At 41.6% G+C, this 18,159-nt stretch overlaps 1 protein-coding gene across 1 annotated transcript in view; it reads left to right on the top strand.

Moving 5' to 3' along the window:
• TMTC2 (transmembrane O-mannosyltransferase targeting cadherins 2) overlaps nt 1-18,159 on the top strand; it is a 261,000-nt gene that overhangs the window by 100,118 nt on the left and 142,723 nt on the right. Inside the window, exon 2 of the mRNA XM_048499966.1 lies at nt 12,919-13,489. Coding sequence (XP_048355923.1) covers nt 12,919-13,489 — 571 coding nt within the window. The remainder of the gene's footprint in view (nt 1-12,918; nt 13,490-18,159) is intronic.

Here is an 18,159-nt window from a genome sequence, read left to right as displayed (position 1 = left end):
TTGGTGGTTAGATAAAAATGCAGAAGTAAGCATCAGAAAAATGTAAACTAAAAAGAGTACCTTGTAGCTGAAGGTCTTGAGATGTGGTTGGAACAATAATGTATTCCTGAATGTTCTCAAATTCTGGTTCGGGATGCAAAAGTGGATAATGACTAGGAGTTAAGCTTTGAGAAAAAGCTTCTCCCAGTAGTGGTAAAAGAAGAAGCAAAGGAATAAGTATTGCTTTTCCTCCTCCTCCTTCTTGCTCATGTCCTCAGAGAGTGAGAGAAAAACTCAGTCTATCAGAAATTAAGTGGAAGGTGAATGTTCCACTTGCAGATTTTTGGGCTAAGTAATATGAGTGCTCCAAGTATAGGTTTGCTGTTCAAATTCTCTGACTAGTGGCCAAGAAGGTGATGGACTAGGACAGGGTCGGCAACCTTTACCACCCAAAGAGCCATTTTGACCTGTTTTCCACGGCCCAAAGATCTACCGAGCCAGAGAGGCGGCTCCGCATGGAGCTGCCTCCGGTTCGGCCCGTCCACTCACCTTTCCTTCCAGTGCTGCTCTGGAGGGACACGCCCACGCTACCCTCCGACCTCCAGGCCACGTGGAGCTGCAGTATAAGGCTGAAAGAGCCGCATGCAGCTCCGAAGACCCCTGGATGAGGAGCCTTTGTTCATACATCCTAGATTTGGCTGCCAACACTGAAGCTTGAACCTGTGGTGCTAAGTGTGGTCCTCCTTGGGAAGAAAGGTGTGGTACAAATGAATACATAAAGCAAAGTGATTTAAGCACAATAGAACCCATTTAAGTCCTATTGATTGCAGTTAAATAAAAGTATACTTAAGTAACTCTAATAAACAATGGTATGGTCCGATACTCTTTGAAAAAACTATATTCTCTTTCATGAGCTGAATAATTTGTGAGTCACATTTCTGAATTTTGAGGTTGAGATTCTGTTCCTCCCTGACAATTGAAATCTTCTGGAAAGGACCTTTGTTATGTTTCCCATAACAAGGCGCTGGAGGGCCTTCTCTGCGGTGACTCTGGCGCTTTGGAACACTTTCCCCCCAAGGGTCTGCCAGGCACCAAATTTGCAAGAGTTTAGGTGCCTGGCCAAGACCACCTCTATATCTGAGCATACAGATGATCCTTTCTGTGTGGTGCCTCCCTCCCCACACTTGCCTGTACCAGTTTTCTACTGGTTCAGCCCCAGCCCAATTTCTGAAATGTGTTGGGGAACATTATGGGGGATGGATCATGGGGGATGGACAACAACCTTTATTATTTAAAATAGGCTCTAGAGCATTACCAGACATTTATGAAGTATAAATCAGGAATACATTCAAAACACAGACAGAAAGACTATATATAGGATGTGAGGGCGATCTGGCTGCGACATCTGTCACCCCATTGATCGCCAGGGTTGATTCGGCTGATCTGGCTGGCTAGGTGGGTGTTCCCTCCCTCCCTCACTGCTCCATGTGCGTTCCTCCCAAAGCTGTGCACTCGGTGGAAGAGGATGACCATCCCAGATAGAAAGAGTGTACCATTCTTCAGTTAAGGGTATACGATAGCTGCGCTCCCCTGCTAGAACCTCCAAACAAGCTCAAGGTCCATTTGTAGGAGAACGTAGGAGGGGGGTGTAGCAGGGATTGGACGCTCAGACTCCCTTTCTGGAGTCTGCCTCCAACTCTCCCCAGAGAAAAAAATAAAGCCCCTGACAAAAATGGAGGGAAACTCTGTGAGAGAGTTTTGGCTTAATAGGAATAGGAAGGAATAAGAGGGGAAGTCCTCCTATGGATTAAAAACTGGTTGAGAAACAGGAAACAAAGAGTGGGTGTAAATGGGAAGTTCTCACAATGGAGAGATGTCGGGAGTGGTGTCCCCCAAGGATCCGTTTTGGGACCAGTGCTCTTTAACCTATTCATAAATGACCTGGAAGTAGGGGTGGGTAGCGTGGTGACCAAGTTTGCAGATGATACCAAATTATGTAGGGTGGTGAGAACCACAAAGGATTGCGAAGAGCTCCAAGCGGACCTTGATAAATTAGGTGAGTGGGCTCAGAAATGGCAAATGCAGTTCAATGTAGCAAAATGTAAAGTGATGCACATAGGGGCAAAAAATCCAAACTTCACATACACGCTACAGGGGTCAGTGCTATCAGTCACAGACCAGGAAAGGGATTTAGGCGTCTTAGTTGATAGTTCCATGGGAATGTCAACTCAATGCCGCGACAGCTGTGAAAAACAGAGCTCTATGCTGGGGATCATTAGAAAAGAGATTGATAATAAAACTGCAAAGATTGTCATGCCCTTATAAAAGAAGCCGTGAATTAGAGCCACTCTTGGAGTACTGTGTCCAGTTCACAGTGCTGGTGGCGGATCTCAAAAAAAAATTATTGAGGAGGTAGAAAAAGTGCAGAGAAGAGGGCAACAAGCTGGGATGATTGAGGACTGGAGCACCTTCCCTATGAGGAGAAGGCTGCAGAGCGTTTGGGACTCTTTAGTTTGGAGAGGAGAAGCGGCTGAGAGGGGATATGATTGAAGTCTACAAAATTATGCATGGGGTAGAAAATGTTGACAGAGAGAATTTTTTTCTCTCTTTCTCACAATACTAGAACCAGGGGGCATTCATTGAAAATGCTGGGGGGAAGAATTAGGACTAATAAAAGGAAACACTTCTTCACATGATATTAATGTGTGATTGAGGGTGTTTGGAATATGCTGCCACAGGAGGTGGTGATGGCCGCTAACCTGGATAACTTTAAAGGGGGCTTGGACAGATTGATGGAGAGAGAGAGAGAGTCGATTTATAGCTACCAATCTTGATCACTCTTTGATCTGAGATTGCAAATGCCTTAACAGACCAGGTGATGGGGAGCAACAGCAGCAGAATGCCATTGCGTTCACATACTACATGTGAGCTCCCAAAGGCACCTGGTGGGCCACTGCGAGTAGCAGAGAGCTGGACTAGATGGACTTTGGTCTGATCCAGCTGGCTTGTTCTTATGTTCTTATGTTCTTATGGCTTTTATGCAGCCAGGCACCACCCTTTGTAGACACACACAGGAAAATAGACTGGAACTCTTTGGTAACATGTAAGTAGAATTTGTAAAGATTTATTTGGCTAGAAATAGAAGAGCTTCTCTCAGTTGACTTGAGAGGTTTTAAACACTTGTGGAGTTACAGAAAAGTCAAAGCTTATTTTCTTAGCGAGGGAGGGTTATTCAGTCAGTTTACACTAAAAGTTTTTCAGTTTGGTCCTGCACTTGAGGTGGCCACTTTATACTCCTTCTCCTAAAGAGGTTCTGGTTCTTAAAGCTTTGTATCAGCCACACACACACAGGTTCCTGGTTTTACTTCAGCTTTCTCTCACAGAGGTTTCAGCTTTTTTAGTTTGTTACACACACACTTAGAATTTTTCTCTGTTCCACACCCTTTCCAGTTCACATAATCACCCCAGAGTCTCCAAGACTAGGAAGGGACTCTGTGCTTAACACTTGCCATCTTCAGCTTCAGTCCCCTGTTAAAGGCCTAACTGCCCCTTTATGGACTGTGGTCTTCTCTTGACTGGGTTTTTTGAACTGAGGTTGGACAGACACTAGTCTGGACAGCCAAGCTGCCAAGCACCTGAGCGGCGGATTCACCTTCCACCAAGCCCAGGGCTTTCCCTCACACTCTTTCAAGCCTCCTCAGCCTGAATAGAGCAGTCTGACTTCTTGTCCAGAATGCACAAGCTTGCTTGTTGACAGATCTCTCTCCCTGATCTGCACTCAGCTTTCTGGAACCTAGTCCAGAGAGCAGAACCAAGACAAAAAGAACCCACAGCACTCTTGCTGCCTCCTTTTCTTCCCCCTGGCAATTTCCTTCAGCCAATCAGGACTGAGCAGGACTTAACTATTTCAGGGCAGTCTCTCCCTAGAAACCACTTCCCAAATATGGGCAATTGTCATAGGGGGTTCAGGTGGGGGGGTGGGGATGGTTTTAAAAGGAAATTTTATGATAGGTTTATGTTTGTTTTAATGGTGCTTTTGGATTGTACCCTATCCAGGAACTGGAATGATGGTAGGGAAATAAATAAATAAATAAATAAATAAATAAATAAATAAATAAAACATGCAAAGGTTGGGGCCTCTTTTGAAGTTATGCCACTTAGGGAGGAGCAGCAGTGGCGTAGGAGGTTAAGATCATGTGTATCTAATCTGGAGGAAACGGGTTTGATTCTCAGCTCTGCTTCCTGAGCTGTGGAGGCTTCTCTGGGGAATTCCGATTAGTATGTACACTACCACACACGCCAGCTGGGTGACCTTGGAGCTAGTCACAGCTTCTCCAGAGCTCTCCTCAGCCCCACCTACCTCACAGGGTGTTTTGTTGTGAGGGGAAGGGCATGCCCTTGGAGTCTCCACTACAGGAAGGGGGATATAAATCAAACTCCTCCTCCTTTCGTCGTCCCTCGTCCTGGATCCCTTGGGTCCTGCGTCCCATCGTCCTCCTCGTCCTCCTCCTCTTCTTCTTCTTCTTCTTCTTCTTCTTCTTCTTCTTCTTCTTCTTCTTCTTCTTCTTCTTCTTCTTCTTCTTCTTCTTCTTGGGAGCACCTTCACATTGAGAGCTCATAATATAAACATATTTATTATTTCTATTTTAAATATTTTTTTTGTTCTTAGAGATAAATACTTGACATATGAAGACTAAAACTCTGTACGGTACATTGTTCTGTATATTATAACTGCCAAACAATTTTTTTCAGGAAAAAGAGCAAAACTGAATAACCGTGGGCCAGTCACACATACTGTCAGCCTAATGTACCACATAGGGGAAAAGGAAAAGAGGATATAAATGAAATAATTTTTTAAAAAATCTTTCATTAAAGCTTAGAAAATCATTGACACTTTATGGTAATCTGTGTTTCTATTTGGTTTCACTTTTAACAGATGTCAGGACTTCATTTTTGGTTTGCTTATCTCTGAAGTAGGTCTGAGTGATGAGAAAACATCTTAAACATCTTAGAGCCCTGTTTAGGACACACAGTATACAGAAAACCTACACACACACACAGATATCTACACAAAAACTCCAATCACCATCCAGGGCAAAAAAGGAGCACCATAAAAACTTTGGTACATCGCGCAAACAGAATCTGTGAACCTCACCTCCTACAAGATGAATTGAATCACCTAAACAGGGCTCTACAGGCTAATGGTTATTCTAATACAGAAATCAGAAGGGCTGTAAGACCAAGAACAAGCCACATGAACAAAGATAAAGAGCCATCTAGAGGGAAAGTGTTCTTACCATACATCAAGGGAACCACTGATCGCATAGGAGAACTGATGAAGAAGCACAACCTAGAATCTACAGACCCACTAAGAAAATTCAACAGATGCTACATTCAGCAAAGGATAAGAGGGATCCTTTAGCTACTGCAGGAGTCTGTATAGCATACCATGCAGCTGTGGACAAGTCTGCAAAGGAACCCTGGCATGGCTGCACAGACCGTATCAAAAGAACCACGAAAGGCACTGCAGACTATTTCAGCCAGAAAAAATGACATCAGCAATAGCAGAACACAAGATAAACAAACCTGGAAATAGAATATTATTTGAAAAAAAACAGAAATTCTGGAACAATAACAATACCACTACGTCAGACTACACAGAGAAGAAATTGAAATCCATAAGCACATGGACAATTTTAACAGGAAGGAAGAAACTATGAAAATGAACAGAACTTGGCTGCCAGTGTTGAAAATCCTCGAGCCAAGACAGTGTCTAACCAGCTCCCCACAAACACAGTACGACCACAGCCAACAGAAACACAGGCCAGGATACTTCTATTCAGATGCTCCCCCCAGTGACCTTGCTATCTCCAGTGTTACGCCCATGCTATAGTCTTCATTGTTACTCATACTTCTATTCAGACGCCCTCAACTATTGACCTGGTTGCCTTCTTTGTTACTCTCAGACAAGGTTTCTCCACCCACCCTGGACACTCCAACAGATATATACTCCACTTGCTTTCCCAACATCAGATCCTCTGAAGATGCCAGCCACAGATGCAGGCGAAACGTCAGGAGAGAATGCTGCTAGAACACGGCCATACAGCCCAGAAACTACACAGCACCCAAGTGATTCCGGCCGTGAAAGCCTTCGACAATACATAGTCCTTTAAGTTTATAAATAGTTCTGCAAAAGTACCCAAAGGTGGAGATCTTTAAAAAAACATTATTGATGTTATAGCTTAAGTTGATGAATGAATGGATCACTTAAAATGTCACAATATGAACAAATACACCTTTTTTGAAAACAGAATCTGGCATTTTCTGGTTTGCACCATTTTAGGCTACTATGGCTATACTGACGTCTCAGGTGGGTCAGCAGTATTCTCAACATGGTCAATATTTTATCTATATATATTAATTTTAAAAATAAAATAAACAGGGCCTAAATTGAAATGTGCTAGTCAACAATCTAATTTAATATCGAAGGCTTTCATGGCTGGAATCACTGGAGTGCTGTGTGGTTTCCGGGCTGTATGGCCGTGTTCTAGCAGCATTCTCTCCTGACGTTTCGCCTGCATCTGTGGCTGGCATCAGATCCTCTGAAGATGCCAGCCACAGATGCAGGCAAAATGTCAGGAGAGAATGCTGCTAGAACACGGCCATACAGCCCGGAAACCATACAGCACTCCAACAATCTAATTCCTATCCAGTTGTGCTTGCTCCCATTCTGTAAAAGTCTGATGAAGCAGTAGTAATTTTCTTCATGAACCTTGTATGGCAATTCTCTTCATGAGCCTTATGAGAATGACCACAACTAGGGTTACAAATTCTGGGCTGGGAAGTTCTTGGAGATTTAGGGAGGGAGGTTTGGGGAAGATCTCAGCTAGGCAAGGCCGGAGTGCGGGGGAATGGCGCCTACTAAGTCTGAGGTATGAGGGTTTGCCCAGGGTTTGTAATTTTGTGTGATTTTGGCCCATCTTCAGAATCTCTTGGACTAGGGGTTCTTGATACCACCCAACTCTAATTATGTTGATATTCTGTGCTTGGAGTCAATAATGAGCTGGTTGAGGATGTGGAAACTGAAACTTACTCCTAATAAGACAGACGTTCTGTTGGTTAGCAGGAAGCCTGACCAGGGACATGAGATCATTGTTGTCTGGTATAGGGTTTGAAAAGTTTGTTGGCATCTTGAGAGAGCTACTGGCTTCAACAGTCACCATGGAAAACAGGTGTCTAAGGTGATTTGGAGTGCTTTTGCACAGATCTGGGTAGCGCATCAAGTGTGTATGTCCCTAGGTGAGTCAGATCTAGCTACAGTGATTCATTCTTTAATTACATCGAGACTGAACAACCTTTGAAAAGTGTTTTGAAGCTGCATCTAATACAAAATGCTGCAGCTAGGCTGCTGGTCAGGGCCAACTGTTGGGAGCATATGACATGGATATTACAGCAATTATACTGACTGGTGATCTACTCCTGACCCCAATTCAGGGTGCTGGTTTTGACCTTTAAAGCCCCAAGTGGCTTGGACTGGAATATCTGAAGGACCACCTTCTCCCATTAGTTCCTACCCTGGAATTCCTACCCTGTTCCTACCCTACCCTGGAATTCCTACCCTATTCCTACCCTAGTTCCTACCCTGGAATTAAGATCACATGGAGAATTCCCCTGACTGTGTCCCATCAGTCAAAGAAGCTTTGGTGGGTGCATGAGAGAGACCTTTGCAGTGACCTTTAGGAGGAAGTTGAAGGTTTTCTTTAGAATTGCATTTGGCTAAGTTCATGTGAACTCCTGAGTTGTGATTTTAAATTCTGACTTTATGTTTATATGTTATTTTATATGTTTTATTTGTGTTGTAATCCTTCTTGAACTCTGTAAGAAAAAAGGTGACTAATGAATATAATAAACAAACAAACAAACAAACAAACAAATAAATAATATGGAGGTTACATGAAGCTTTATTGGTTCAGTGGAACATCCTAAAAAAGCAGTGGCTGCATATTTTCTGTTATCCATCAATGCAGCTGAAGTACCCAGGGGTAAAAAGTCTTACAGGAGAGGTTATTGCCTTGCTTACCCAGTTCCTTCTGAGATGGTTGCAGGAGGGAAGCTATGTGTTTTTCTCTCTCTAATAGTCCAGCCTTGCGAGTTTTACTTACAAACTGGACTGTGTTTGTGGTAACTGAATTCTAAATTGAATTTTAAAACTATACATATCTGCACTGCTAACTAGGAGTTATGTTTTCGTCGGGTAAACTCCGGTCATGCACCACAGTGATATGTGCAAAAGTAATACATTATACTCAAAAGGTAGCTGATCTGAAATAAGCCCTTGATTGTGAGCATGTACCAATAGTTGCTATCTAAGCAGCTGCTGTATTCAGTGCTTCTAACTGTGCTGATGCCAAAAGTGCTCATTTTAAATTGAGAACAGATCATTGCCGTCTGAGGGTGGAACCTTCTCGTGGATCTTCTCCCAATAATCACACAACACCTTGGCTGGGATAAATCAATTGGCCGTAGCCATTTATTATACAAAAGACAGAAGCGTGAGGCGAAGCATGGGTCTTTATCTGATCGTCATGGCGAAGCTCCCGCGGGCGGATGCCTCATACTGGAGCTTTGCTCCACTGAGGGGCTCTGCTGGGCGGACGCTCCTGGCAAGAGGTGTTCCCCATTGGCCCTGTCCGGCAGGATGGTTGCGTCTTGCTGCCATCGGCCACTCGAAGTGGGGGAAGAGATAGCTCCCTAGCTCCCTTTTCCTGGCCCTTCTGGATCAATACCCATGCGCCAACCGCTGATGGCTATGACAAAAGAACATGCATTAACAACTTGTAAAATTAGGGAGAGGTGGGCGGGCAAATCGTTGGCCGGCCAAAGCACATGGCTGGCACAAAGGAGGGCTTGGTCATTTAAGGACTCGGATCTGCCCTCTTCCAGTGACGTCTGCCCTGCCGATTATAGGCCAGGGCTTGGCCTCTGCCCTGACCTGGGCAATTGCAGCCAGTTCTGCTCCACTAACCCACCCCGAGCAGCAATCGCAGCCCATGGTGATTCACAGCTGTCTTTAATGCAATCACAGGAGGTTCCTGACTTAAGGGAAAACTGTCACTGCAAGCTGGAAAAGTTCAATTTTCAAACGTCTTATTCTTGAAAATTGAATCGTTGCTACTTTCAGGGCAAGTAAACCACGGGTTCTAGCAGCTTTGTGCCAGATGCTTGAACTCAAGAGCTGTAAGAATTATTCATTTAACCATTTGGGAAAGGACATCGTGTGTTGCTGTCTACGTGCCTTCTATTGCAACTGCAAAAACCTGTTCCTGTAGATACATAGAATTCTCCCCCTCCCCCATTACACTTCTCATTGGGAAAGCAAGTGTGCCATGTTCCAGCTGGCAAAGGGGTCAGCTGCCTGCATATAATTCTTGCTTGCATTCAGGGAGTGAGTTCTTACCATAGTGAGACTGATATGGCTGATGGGGAAGAAAAGGACCCGTCACTGTTGGATGCCTCTAAATCTGGTTTAGAATTTAAAAAGAAAAAAAGAGGAGTGTATTAATCCCTAGGGAGGGTTTGCTTGAGAAAATTGAGAAAATAATCCTTCTAAACTCTTCTGCTTGTATTTTCCAGACCCTCTGACTTCATTAGCACAATGGCCTGTGTTACACCAGATTAGCCTTTCTTAACAGTGAAGCCTCTATTAAGTCCATACTTCTGCTATGGGGACTGGCAATAATCCCTGAGTTTTCTAAGCCTTTTGCTTGTTGTCTTTTTGATTCCTTGTTGCTCTGGAGATGTGTATTTTGGAGTATGACATCACAAACTGAGGATTCTGATTTATTATTAGAATAAAGGATATGAGGCAATACATGTATGAGATTTTTGTAGCTTTGTCATATCCTAATCACCCTTAAATGAAATACAAATGGAGGCAAATAACCAAAGCAAAAACTGAAATGAGTATTTTTATTGACCTCTTCTTAACCTCAATACCCATGCAGACAAAAAGGATCTACATGCAGCAGATGTGCTTAAAAGCATTACAGCAATGTGCTTCATGCAGTGAAACCGCTGAGCTTTCTATTAGCGTGCATTCGCAGAACAGTGGTATGACTTGCTATGTCAGCAGTTTAAATCATACTGACAATTCTTTCTCTTCAAAATGAACGTGCAGAGGGCAATTCATTAATCTACTTATGTTTTTAAAATGAAAATGCAGGATGATGGGTGATAGCTTTGAGGATCCTCAAGAGTTTGTTTCAGCAGAAGAAATTAATTTTAGTTGTAAATGATATACCTAACTCTGAAATTTAAATAAATCTGTGTTTTCCCATCATCTCAATTTGTGGGAATACTCATCTAATTTTGTTTCTTGTTAGATTGTAAATCATCCTACTAGTGACATAAAATGAGGCAAAGTTGCATGGGAAAAAGAAACCTGTTATTCATTAATTCAACTCAGAGCATAAATGAAACACTTCTGGACAAACAGCTTAAGTTACAAAACACCTGTCTTCGGCTACACACCACATCAACTGCTCTCCCTACCAGTGCACCCATGTCATTTCACTTGTAACCCAAGGGTTTATACTCATTTGTACTAGTTTGCTGTCTTTCTTGAACACTATTTAAACCCCAAATTTTCTCCCCAGCTCACTGGAATTCTCTAATTTGTGTATGGGTGTTGTCTATATGTAGTGTGTGTGCGTGTCTATAATTAGTATGGACAGGAAACCAGGGAAGAGCCATAATCCTTCCATGAACAGCTAACTAGATCCCATCCCATATTCAAATGTTTTATTAAAAGACAAGAACTGATATACCATCTGTTCCTCCACCTCCTTTGGGTTTATGTTTACCATTCACAGGATAAATTGGAAGCAAATATGGATAATCGTGCACCATGTGGATGGTCTAATATCCTGTCTGTTCATTTATTTAAGAATTCTCATCTAACTTTTGGAACACTAAGATGATAAAAAATCCCAGAGTACTGGAAGCCATGCCAAACTTTTAGGCATTAGAAGTAAAAAAGAGCAGAACAGACTTCAACTGGCCTGTAAAAAAGGATTACCTAGGCACCAAGCAAATTGAGAAAGGAGGGAGGTAATTGACTGGGGTGCTAGTTGCCATGATTCCTTGCATCACCAGAAAATGGAAATCTCAGAGTCATCTTTGTACTGCTGGCACTTCACTTCAAATATATATACCTTGTATACTCGCGTATAAGCTGACTTTTTCAGCACAGTTTTTGTGCCGAAAAAGCCCTCCTCGGCTTATATGTGGGGATCCAGGAGGAGGCGGGGGGTGGGAGCGATCCGGTGGGGAGTGGGTGCCCCGGCTCTTTCCTGCCCCCACCTGCTTTGGAGTTACCACCCTAGGCTTATACACGAGACAGTAAGTTTTCCCAGTTTTTGGTGGTAAAATTAGGTGCCTTGGCTTAATCATGGGTCGGCTTATACACAAGTATTATTTTAGTTTTCAAGTAGTCATTTTAGTTTTCAAGTAGTAGATCTTAGTGGAATGTAGAGATATGGGATCAAAAATAGCTGCACATTTCACAGTTATAAGGATCACTGAAATAATATAAGTGATGCATTTTGACACTCATGGTTATAATTTTTAAAGCATAGATATGAATGAATTTTCTTAGGGGTATTCCTGGAGTCAGTTATGTAGCTACTCTTGGTTTACTGTGACACGAGTTGACAGCGTAGGCGCAACTGAGCATACACAGAGTGCGGCAATAACCACTGGAGCCAGGGAGTTCACTCAAAGAAAGGATGTATTGGCATTGATAAAATATATACAGTTTAAACGGACAGAGCCTTCGGCTTAGGTCCTGTCCCCAGCAAGGAACATGCTTAACTGAGTTAGCTTACTTATATACACTATGATACATTAATTAGCCTATGGCTAGTACAGTCAAAGGTCACATGACTCTTATATATAGCTGATGCAATCATGCTTAGTCATTCCCTTTGGCTGACTGCCAACAGGTTACTGTAGTTAGTCCTTCAGCAGGCAATTAAGGCAATCAAGGGTTTTGCCATGCAGCTGTTATACCTTCAGCTCCTGACATACTGTAGAGTCTAAAGCCTTTCTCCAACCTCAAAAAAATAGCCACCACCATTTATTAAGTGAGAATAGCCACCACCATTTACTAAGTGAGAATTTTGAACACAACTAGGGAGAACATATCTAACTAGAATATCAAGAAGTTCTTGTAGTTCCTTACACAATAACTGTCCACTTTCTCAGTAACTAAGCTCAAAGGATAAAGTCATCACTCAGAATGTGAGTTAGTTAGAATTCCCCTTTCCAAATTAGAATAGATAGGTTTAACTAATGGTTATTACTAGATACAAAGAAAGAAGACTTACTGATGAGCAAATAAAGAGAGTCTGGCCTAGAGATGTGTGTGTGTCTAATTTGGAATTATTCAGTATTGCAAATTTGTATACATATGATGGCGTCCTATTGCAAGATGTATTTTGCCATATAAATTAAAATAGATGTATAAAAGGCCACTTGGTATTTTACTTGGAACTGCTCAGGAATTTCTAGTTTCAGCCACTGTGTTTGTCAGTTTCTCATATTTCCTTTACATTTTAATTATAACCCATCAAGTTGCAAGTTATTGCTTCTAGGTTTGACTTGGATGAATGTCATTGAAAGGTGTTTTAAATTAATGGACCCAGCATAGCATATGTTTCTAAGGTTTTAAAAACCAATTTATTGTAGCAAAAAGTGAACAAATGAGATACTCCTAACAGAACTTGTACTGCAGAATTTAAAATTTAAGTAGTAATGCTTCATATCATGTCTTTGTTCTAATTCCATAATGTAACTATCTATATTCAGCAATTCCATTATGATTACTGTAGAAGCCCCATTTATTGTCATCATATTGATTCTTTCTATGCTTGTTTTCAGCCGAGCTATCAAGACAAACCAAGATCTTCTTCCAGAAACACCTTGGACTCACATATTCTACAATGACTTTTGGGGCACTCTTCTTACCCACAGTGGGAGCCATAAATCATATCGACCACTTTGTTCACTTTCTTTTCGCCTCAACTATGCTATTGGAGGAATGGACCCTTGGAGCTATCATCTTGTAAATGTCTTGTTACATGCTGCAGTCACTGTTCTTTTCACAAGTTTTTCCCGAATATTGCTGGGTGATGGATATTGGACCTTACTTGCTGGCCTGCTGTTTGCTTCTCATCCCATCCATACTGAAGCAGTGGCAGGCATAGTGGGAAGAGCTGATATTGGAGCTTGCCTTTTTTTCCTGCTCGCCATAATGTGTTACATCAAGCACTGCTGCACAAGAAGTTATTCAGAAGGAACCTGGGGCTGGCTCTTGGGTACAGGCGTGTGTGCCACCTGCAGCATGTTGTGGAAGGAGCAAGGAGTGACAGTTCTAGCAGTTTCAGCAGTTTATGATGTCTTTGTGTTTCACAGACTTAAAATGCACCAGATCATTCCTGCTATTAACAAGGTGAGTGAAATCTGGGGAATGTAAGAAGCATCAGGTTTTGTACCAGATTAAAATGAACACACTGTTTGTGTGTCTGTATGTGTATATGTTTGCTTGTGTGTGTATATGAGTGTGCATGTTTGAAAAAACAACCATGGGGTGACTTACTAGGTCATTGTGCCTTGTGAAAAGGTTTTATGGTTGAAATATAATTTAATCCATTCAACAGTGACTTTTCATGAGGTTGATGCTTCATATTTCAACCATGCTCCAGTTCTTTCACTAAGCATCTCTTGTGCTGTGAGTGCATTTTTAACCATATTGGTTTTTTTATTATATATCTTGCTCTCCTAGAGACTGATGCACAACTTGTAGCCAGTTCTTGTCTTACATGCTTTTTGCCTGGGTTAACCATTAACATAATCCCAGATTTAAGTTTTCCTATAGTACTTTGATCAGCTGTGAATGTGTTTTTTACAATACTGGGAGGATTTAAAAAGTTACAAACTAAAGAAACATTTCTTTCCTTGTTTAATTCAACACTCTTTTATAAGAATTCTGGTACCAGTTATGAATTACCGTATGAAAGTTGAGTTTTTCAGCCCTTGTGTGAAAGTTGAGTTTTTCAACCCTTTTTGAGTGCTGAAAAAAGCCCCCGTTGACTTATACGTGAGTCAGCCCCCAGCCCTTCTCCCTTTCCCACCTGCAACCCTTGCTAGGGCAGCCTGCGGGGGCTTCCCACTCACCTTTGCATGTGTGGAGTCAGTGTGCAGAAGGTCTTGTGGGGCAGCGTGCCACAGCTCGGTGCTACAGCTGCCGAGCACCTCGCTGGCTCCTTCCCACAGTCTGGGACAAACCAGGCGAGGGCTGCGCGCGTGCGCAGTCAGGCTGGTGCTTTCTGGGGAAGGAGGCTGGCTGGTGGTAGGACAAACCAGGTGGGGGCTGCGCGTGGTTGGGCTGGTGCTGCTCGGGGAAGGAGGCTGGCTAATGGTAGGACAAACCAGGTGGGGGCTGTGCGCGCGCAGTCAGGCTGGTGCTGCCCGGGGAAGGAGGCTGGCTGGTGGTGGGACAAAGTAGACGGGGGCTGTGCACACGCGGTTGGGCTGATGCTGCCCGGGGAAGGAGGCTGGCTGGTGGTGCTCAGGAGCGAGTTGCTGGCTGGCTGTCTGGGAGACACGCATGGTGCAGGAAAATAGATGGACGGCAAGCATCTATTTTTATTTTTGAAATTTACCAGTAGCTGCTGCATTTCCCACCCTTGACTTATGTGCAAGTCAATAAGTTTTCCCAGTTTTTTGTGGTAAAATTAGGTGCCTCGACTTATATGCGGGTCAACTTATTCACGAGTATATACGGTATGTCACAAATTAAATTTTATAGAAACTATTTTCACTTCAGGGTATTTGTGCAAATGTTAGTTTGTGTCCAGACTACAGTTTTTATGGATGACAGTGTTCTTACCTACTTTCTCACCATAGCTTCCCATGAAACAGAAGTTGGGACGCATTTTGGTTAGCCACAGGATAGAGAAAATGAGAAAGATATATTTGTAAATTATTGCACTTTTGGAAATACTAGTTTGGATCAAAACTAAAGTCCAAGAATGATATGGCTAATGATCAACTTCAATTCTGTCCTTAAGTGAAGCAAACCTAAATTAATATCCTAGAACTTGTTATCCGAATAATGTCATTAAAAATGCCACTGTAAACTTTAAATATATGTTTTAATCCTAAGACTCTGCTGTAGCAGTTAAGAGCTCAGGATAGAATAATTCACCTATCCAGATGCTTAGAAATAGTGCCAATTAGTCTTTGTCCTTGAGAAAGTACATTATAATAGGAAAAGAAACATAACAATGCTGCCCTGAGTGGAATATTCTGCTTCCGAGTCCACTGAAATCACAACCTTAGGTACTGTAAATTTATTTCACCCTCTTTTATTCAATGAATTTCTGTTTATACATCTGAACAACTTTTCTGCAAGAAGCTCTGGCCCCTTCCACACATGCAAAATAATGCGTTTTCAAACCACTTTCACAACTGTTTGCAAGTGGATTTTGCCATTCTGCACAGCTTCAAAGAGCACTGAAAGCATTATTCTGCATGTGCGGAATGAGCCTCTGTGTCATGAACTTAGTTTTTCCTCTCCCCATTTTGTCATCTCAACAACTGTCCTTGATAGGTTAAAGCAGGAGAGAAGGAATCAGGCTCATCCAGTGAACTTCATGGCTAAGTATCATTTGAACTTTGACCTTCCAGGTCCAGGTCTTATCCTGGCTTCCTAAGTGCTACAGCACCTCACTAATTGCTCTTTTTACTTTAACGTAAAATTAACACTGCAATAAAAATCAAATATACATCAAATTATGTGGAAATTCTTTTCAGTGAGCATCTTTTTAAAAGCATCTAGGTCAATTTTTCAGTCTTCATTCATGATTCTGTGGGTAGATAGTGTTGAGTTTATAAGAATCCCTTTGCAGTACTTGGAACAGCTCTGTGTAATTGTAATTACAAAATGAATGTTTTCTATCAAAAATAAGTTTCTAACAACCTGCTATGTGGTAAGTGATAGTTGGATTTAGAATGTAGCTTTACCTCTTGCCACTTCCACTTTCTAGCCGTAAGTGTTTTGGGACAAATGTGCACACATAAGTGCACTAAACTGTTAAGCATGACCTTTGTGTGCTCTGTAGAATTTTTTTACACTCTGAAGAGCTAAAAAAAAAAGGTTGCGATCCCAACCACTCACTCTTATGTGGAGTTCCTTTCATTCAGGATTATTCAACTGAGCAGTAATTTCTCTGGCATTTTATCTCATTATAAATGTGTGAAAGTCTGAACAAATATTAGCATTTTTTATGTTCCACAGCCTCGTTTCTTCCAAAGAACAACAGGTGCTATCTAGAAACAAACTATGTAACTGCAATGGTTAGTATGTTTTTAGGACTGTCTATTTCATTATTATTTACCTTTTGTTTTATGCTGTTTGAGATGGAGTAGATGGCACATTCCTATTTAGGAGTTCTTGAACCAAAATTTAGACAAGGAGATTGAGCAAGTTTGGAAGGAAGGACTTATTAAGAAATTAGATCCTGAGGCTCCAGGGGCAACTACAAAACTGCCCTCTCTTAAACATGGATTAGTAATTAGAAGTGGGATTATGTCTCATGTTCTGTTTTTCTCTTACTGCTCCATATCTTCACTGACATTACCATGGTTAACAGCTATCTTAACCAAGCTTTTTATATCAGTATTTAAAACCTTCCTGATCAGCTTTTTCAGTGGTTTGTGGTAGAGATGCCATCACTACAGTGGTTAGAGGTATAGATGCCGTTGCTAATAAGGAAAGGGAGTGCAGAATTATCACTTTTTAAATTCTTGTGGATTAGAAATGGCTCTCATATATGCTACCATCAAAATGTGGTTACAAACAAATTTGCAGAAATCTAAATTCTTTCTAATTGCAGTATTCAGTGATAAGCATATTTCATGGAGGGTGGAACAAGGATTTCTTTGGAATATATATTGCAGTATTGGAAAAAATGAGTAATTACACAGCAATAAATAATAATAGTAATATATACACTTCTGGGTTTGCCATAATAAGTTTTCAACATTTCCTCAAATGGATATTTGAACACACTAAAATTATGGTCATGTTGTAATGTTTGTTACAATGACACAGAATCCAATCCAATAAATGGTAGATGTCAAAACAGTATGTTGTCCAAATAACTCTGTGATAGTCTGATTCTCATTATATTTGATTGTAGGTGTGAACATCAATCACAGAAACATCATGAAACCCACCTTCTGGTTCACAACATAGTACAAAATATAGTTTTGAACAAGTCTTATAATGTTCTGTTCACATGACTGATTTAATAGCTCCTCTTCTCTAATGTCAACATCCTATTAGTTTTAGTTCATTTTAGATTTATACTCTGCCCTACCCCAGCAAGCCAGACCCAGGAAGGCAAATGACAACAAATCACATATGAGAATTATATTAAAAACTATCCAATAATCAGTGCATCTGTATTTAAAATATAAATAATTTTACACATCAATACTTTAAAACAACATTGCATCATAAATCTTTGGGCTTCCCAGCAGTGTGGATATAAGAGAACAACTCCACAAGGGACCTCCCCTTGAATATCCTCTAACTTCTAAAATCAATTTATTTCTAATCCACATAATGAAGGGGGCGGGGGGTGGCAAAAGGAAAGAAGGGAAGCGCAGGTCACTCAGTTCTGTTCATCGGACCTTTCTACTCCCAAAACCAAGTGACTATAACTTTTATTGCCCCTCCTCATTTATTCCTTATCTATTCCAGATCTATCTCCTGTCTATATCCTAGGACTCTGTGTGTGTTCTGCTGTTTTTACTGTGTGCTTGCTTACCCCCATTTTATCCCTTAATAAAATTGTTAAACTTTATTCACTCTACTGCGGGTTTCTTACAAAAAGCTGACTCTCATATAAATAGGCAGTTAAGACCCGTGTTGCTTGGACTTTTGCAATGGCAAGAGTCTGCTCCAGCTAAGTTCCCCACAGTAATAGGGAGAGACTTCTCACCACTTTGGGTAGCAGCCACATATTTCCCCCTCAGTAGATTACTGTCACACAAAATAATAGTAAAGGAAAATATGACTCCTTCAAGACTGATGTTCACATTCTACAATGT

Source organism: Sphaerodactylus townsendi, linkage group LG06, assembly GCF_021028975.2.
Source record: "Sphaerodactylus townsendi isolate TG3544 linkage group LG06, MPM_Stown_v2.3, whole genome shotgun sequence".
In the NCBI taxonomy this organism is placed as follows: Eukaryota; Metazoa; Chordata; class Lepidosauria; order Squamata; family Sphaerodactylidae; genus Sphaerodactylus; species Sphaerodactylus townsendi.
This window is presented reverse-complemented; position numbering and strand designations above follow the sequence as displayed.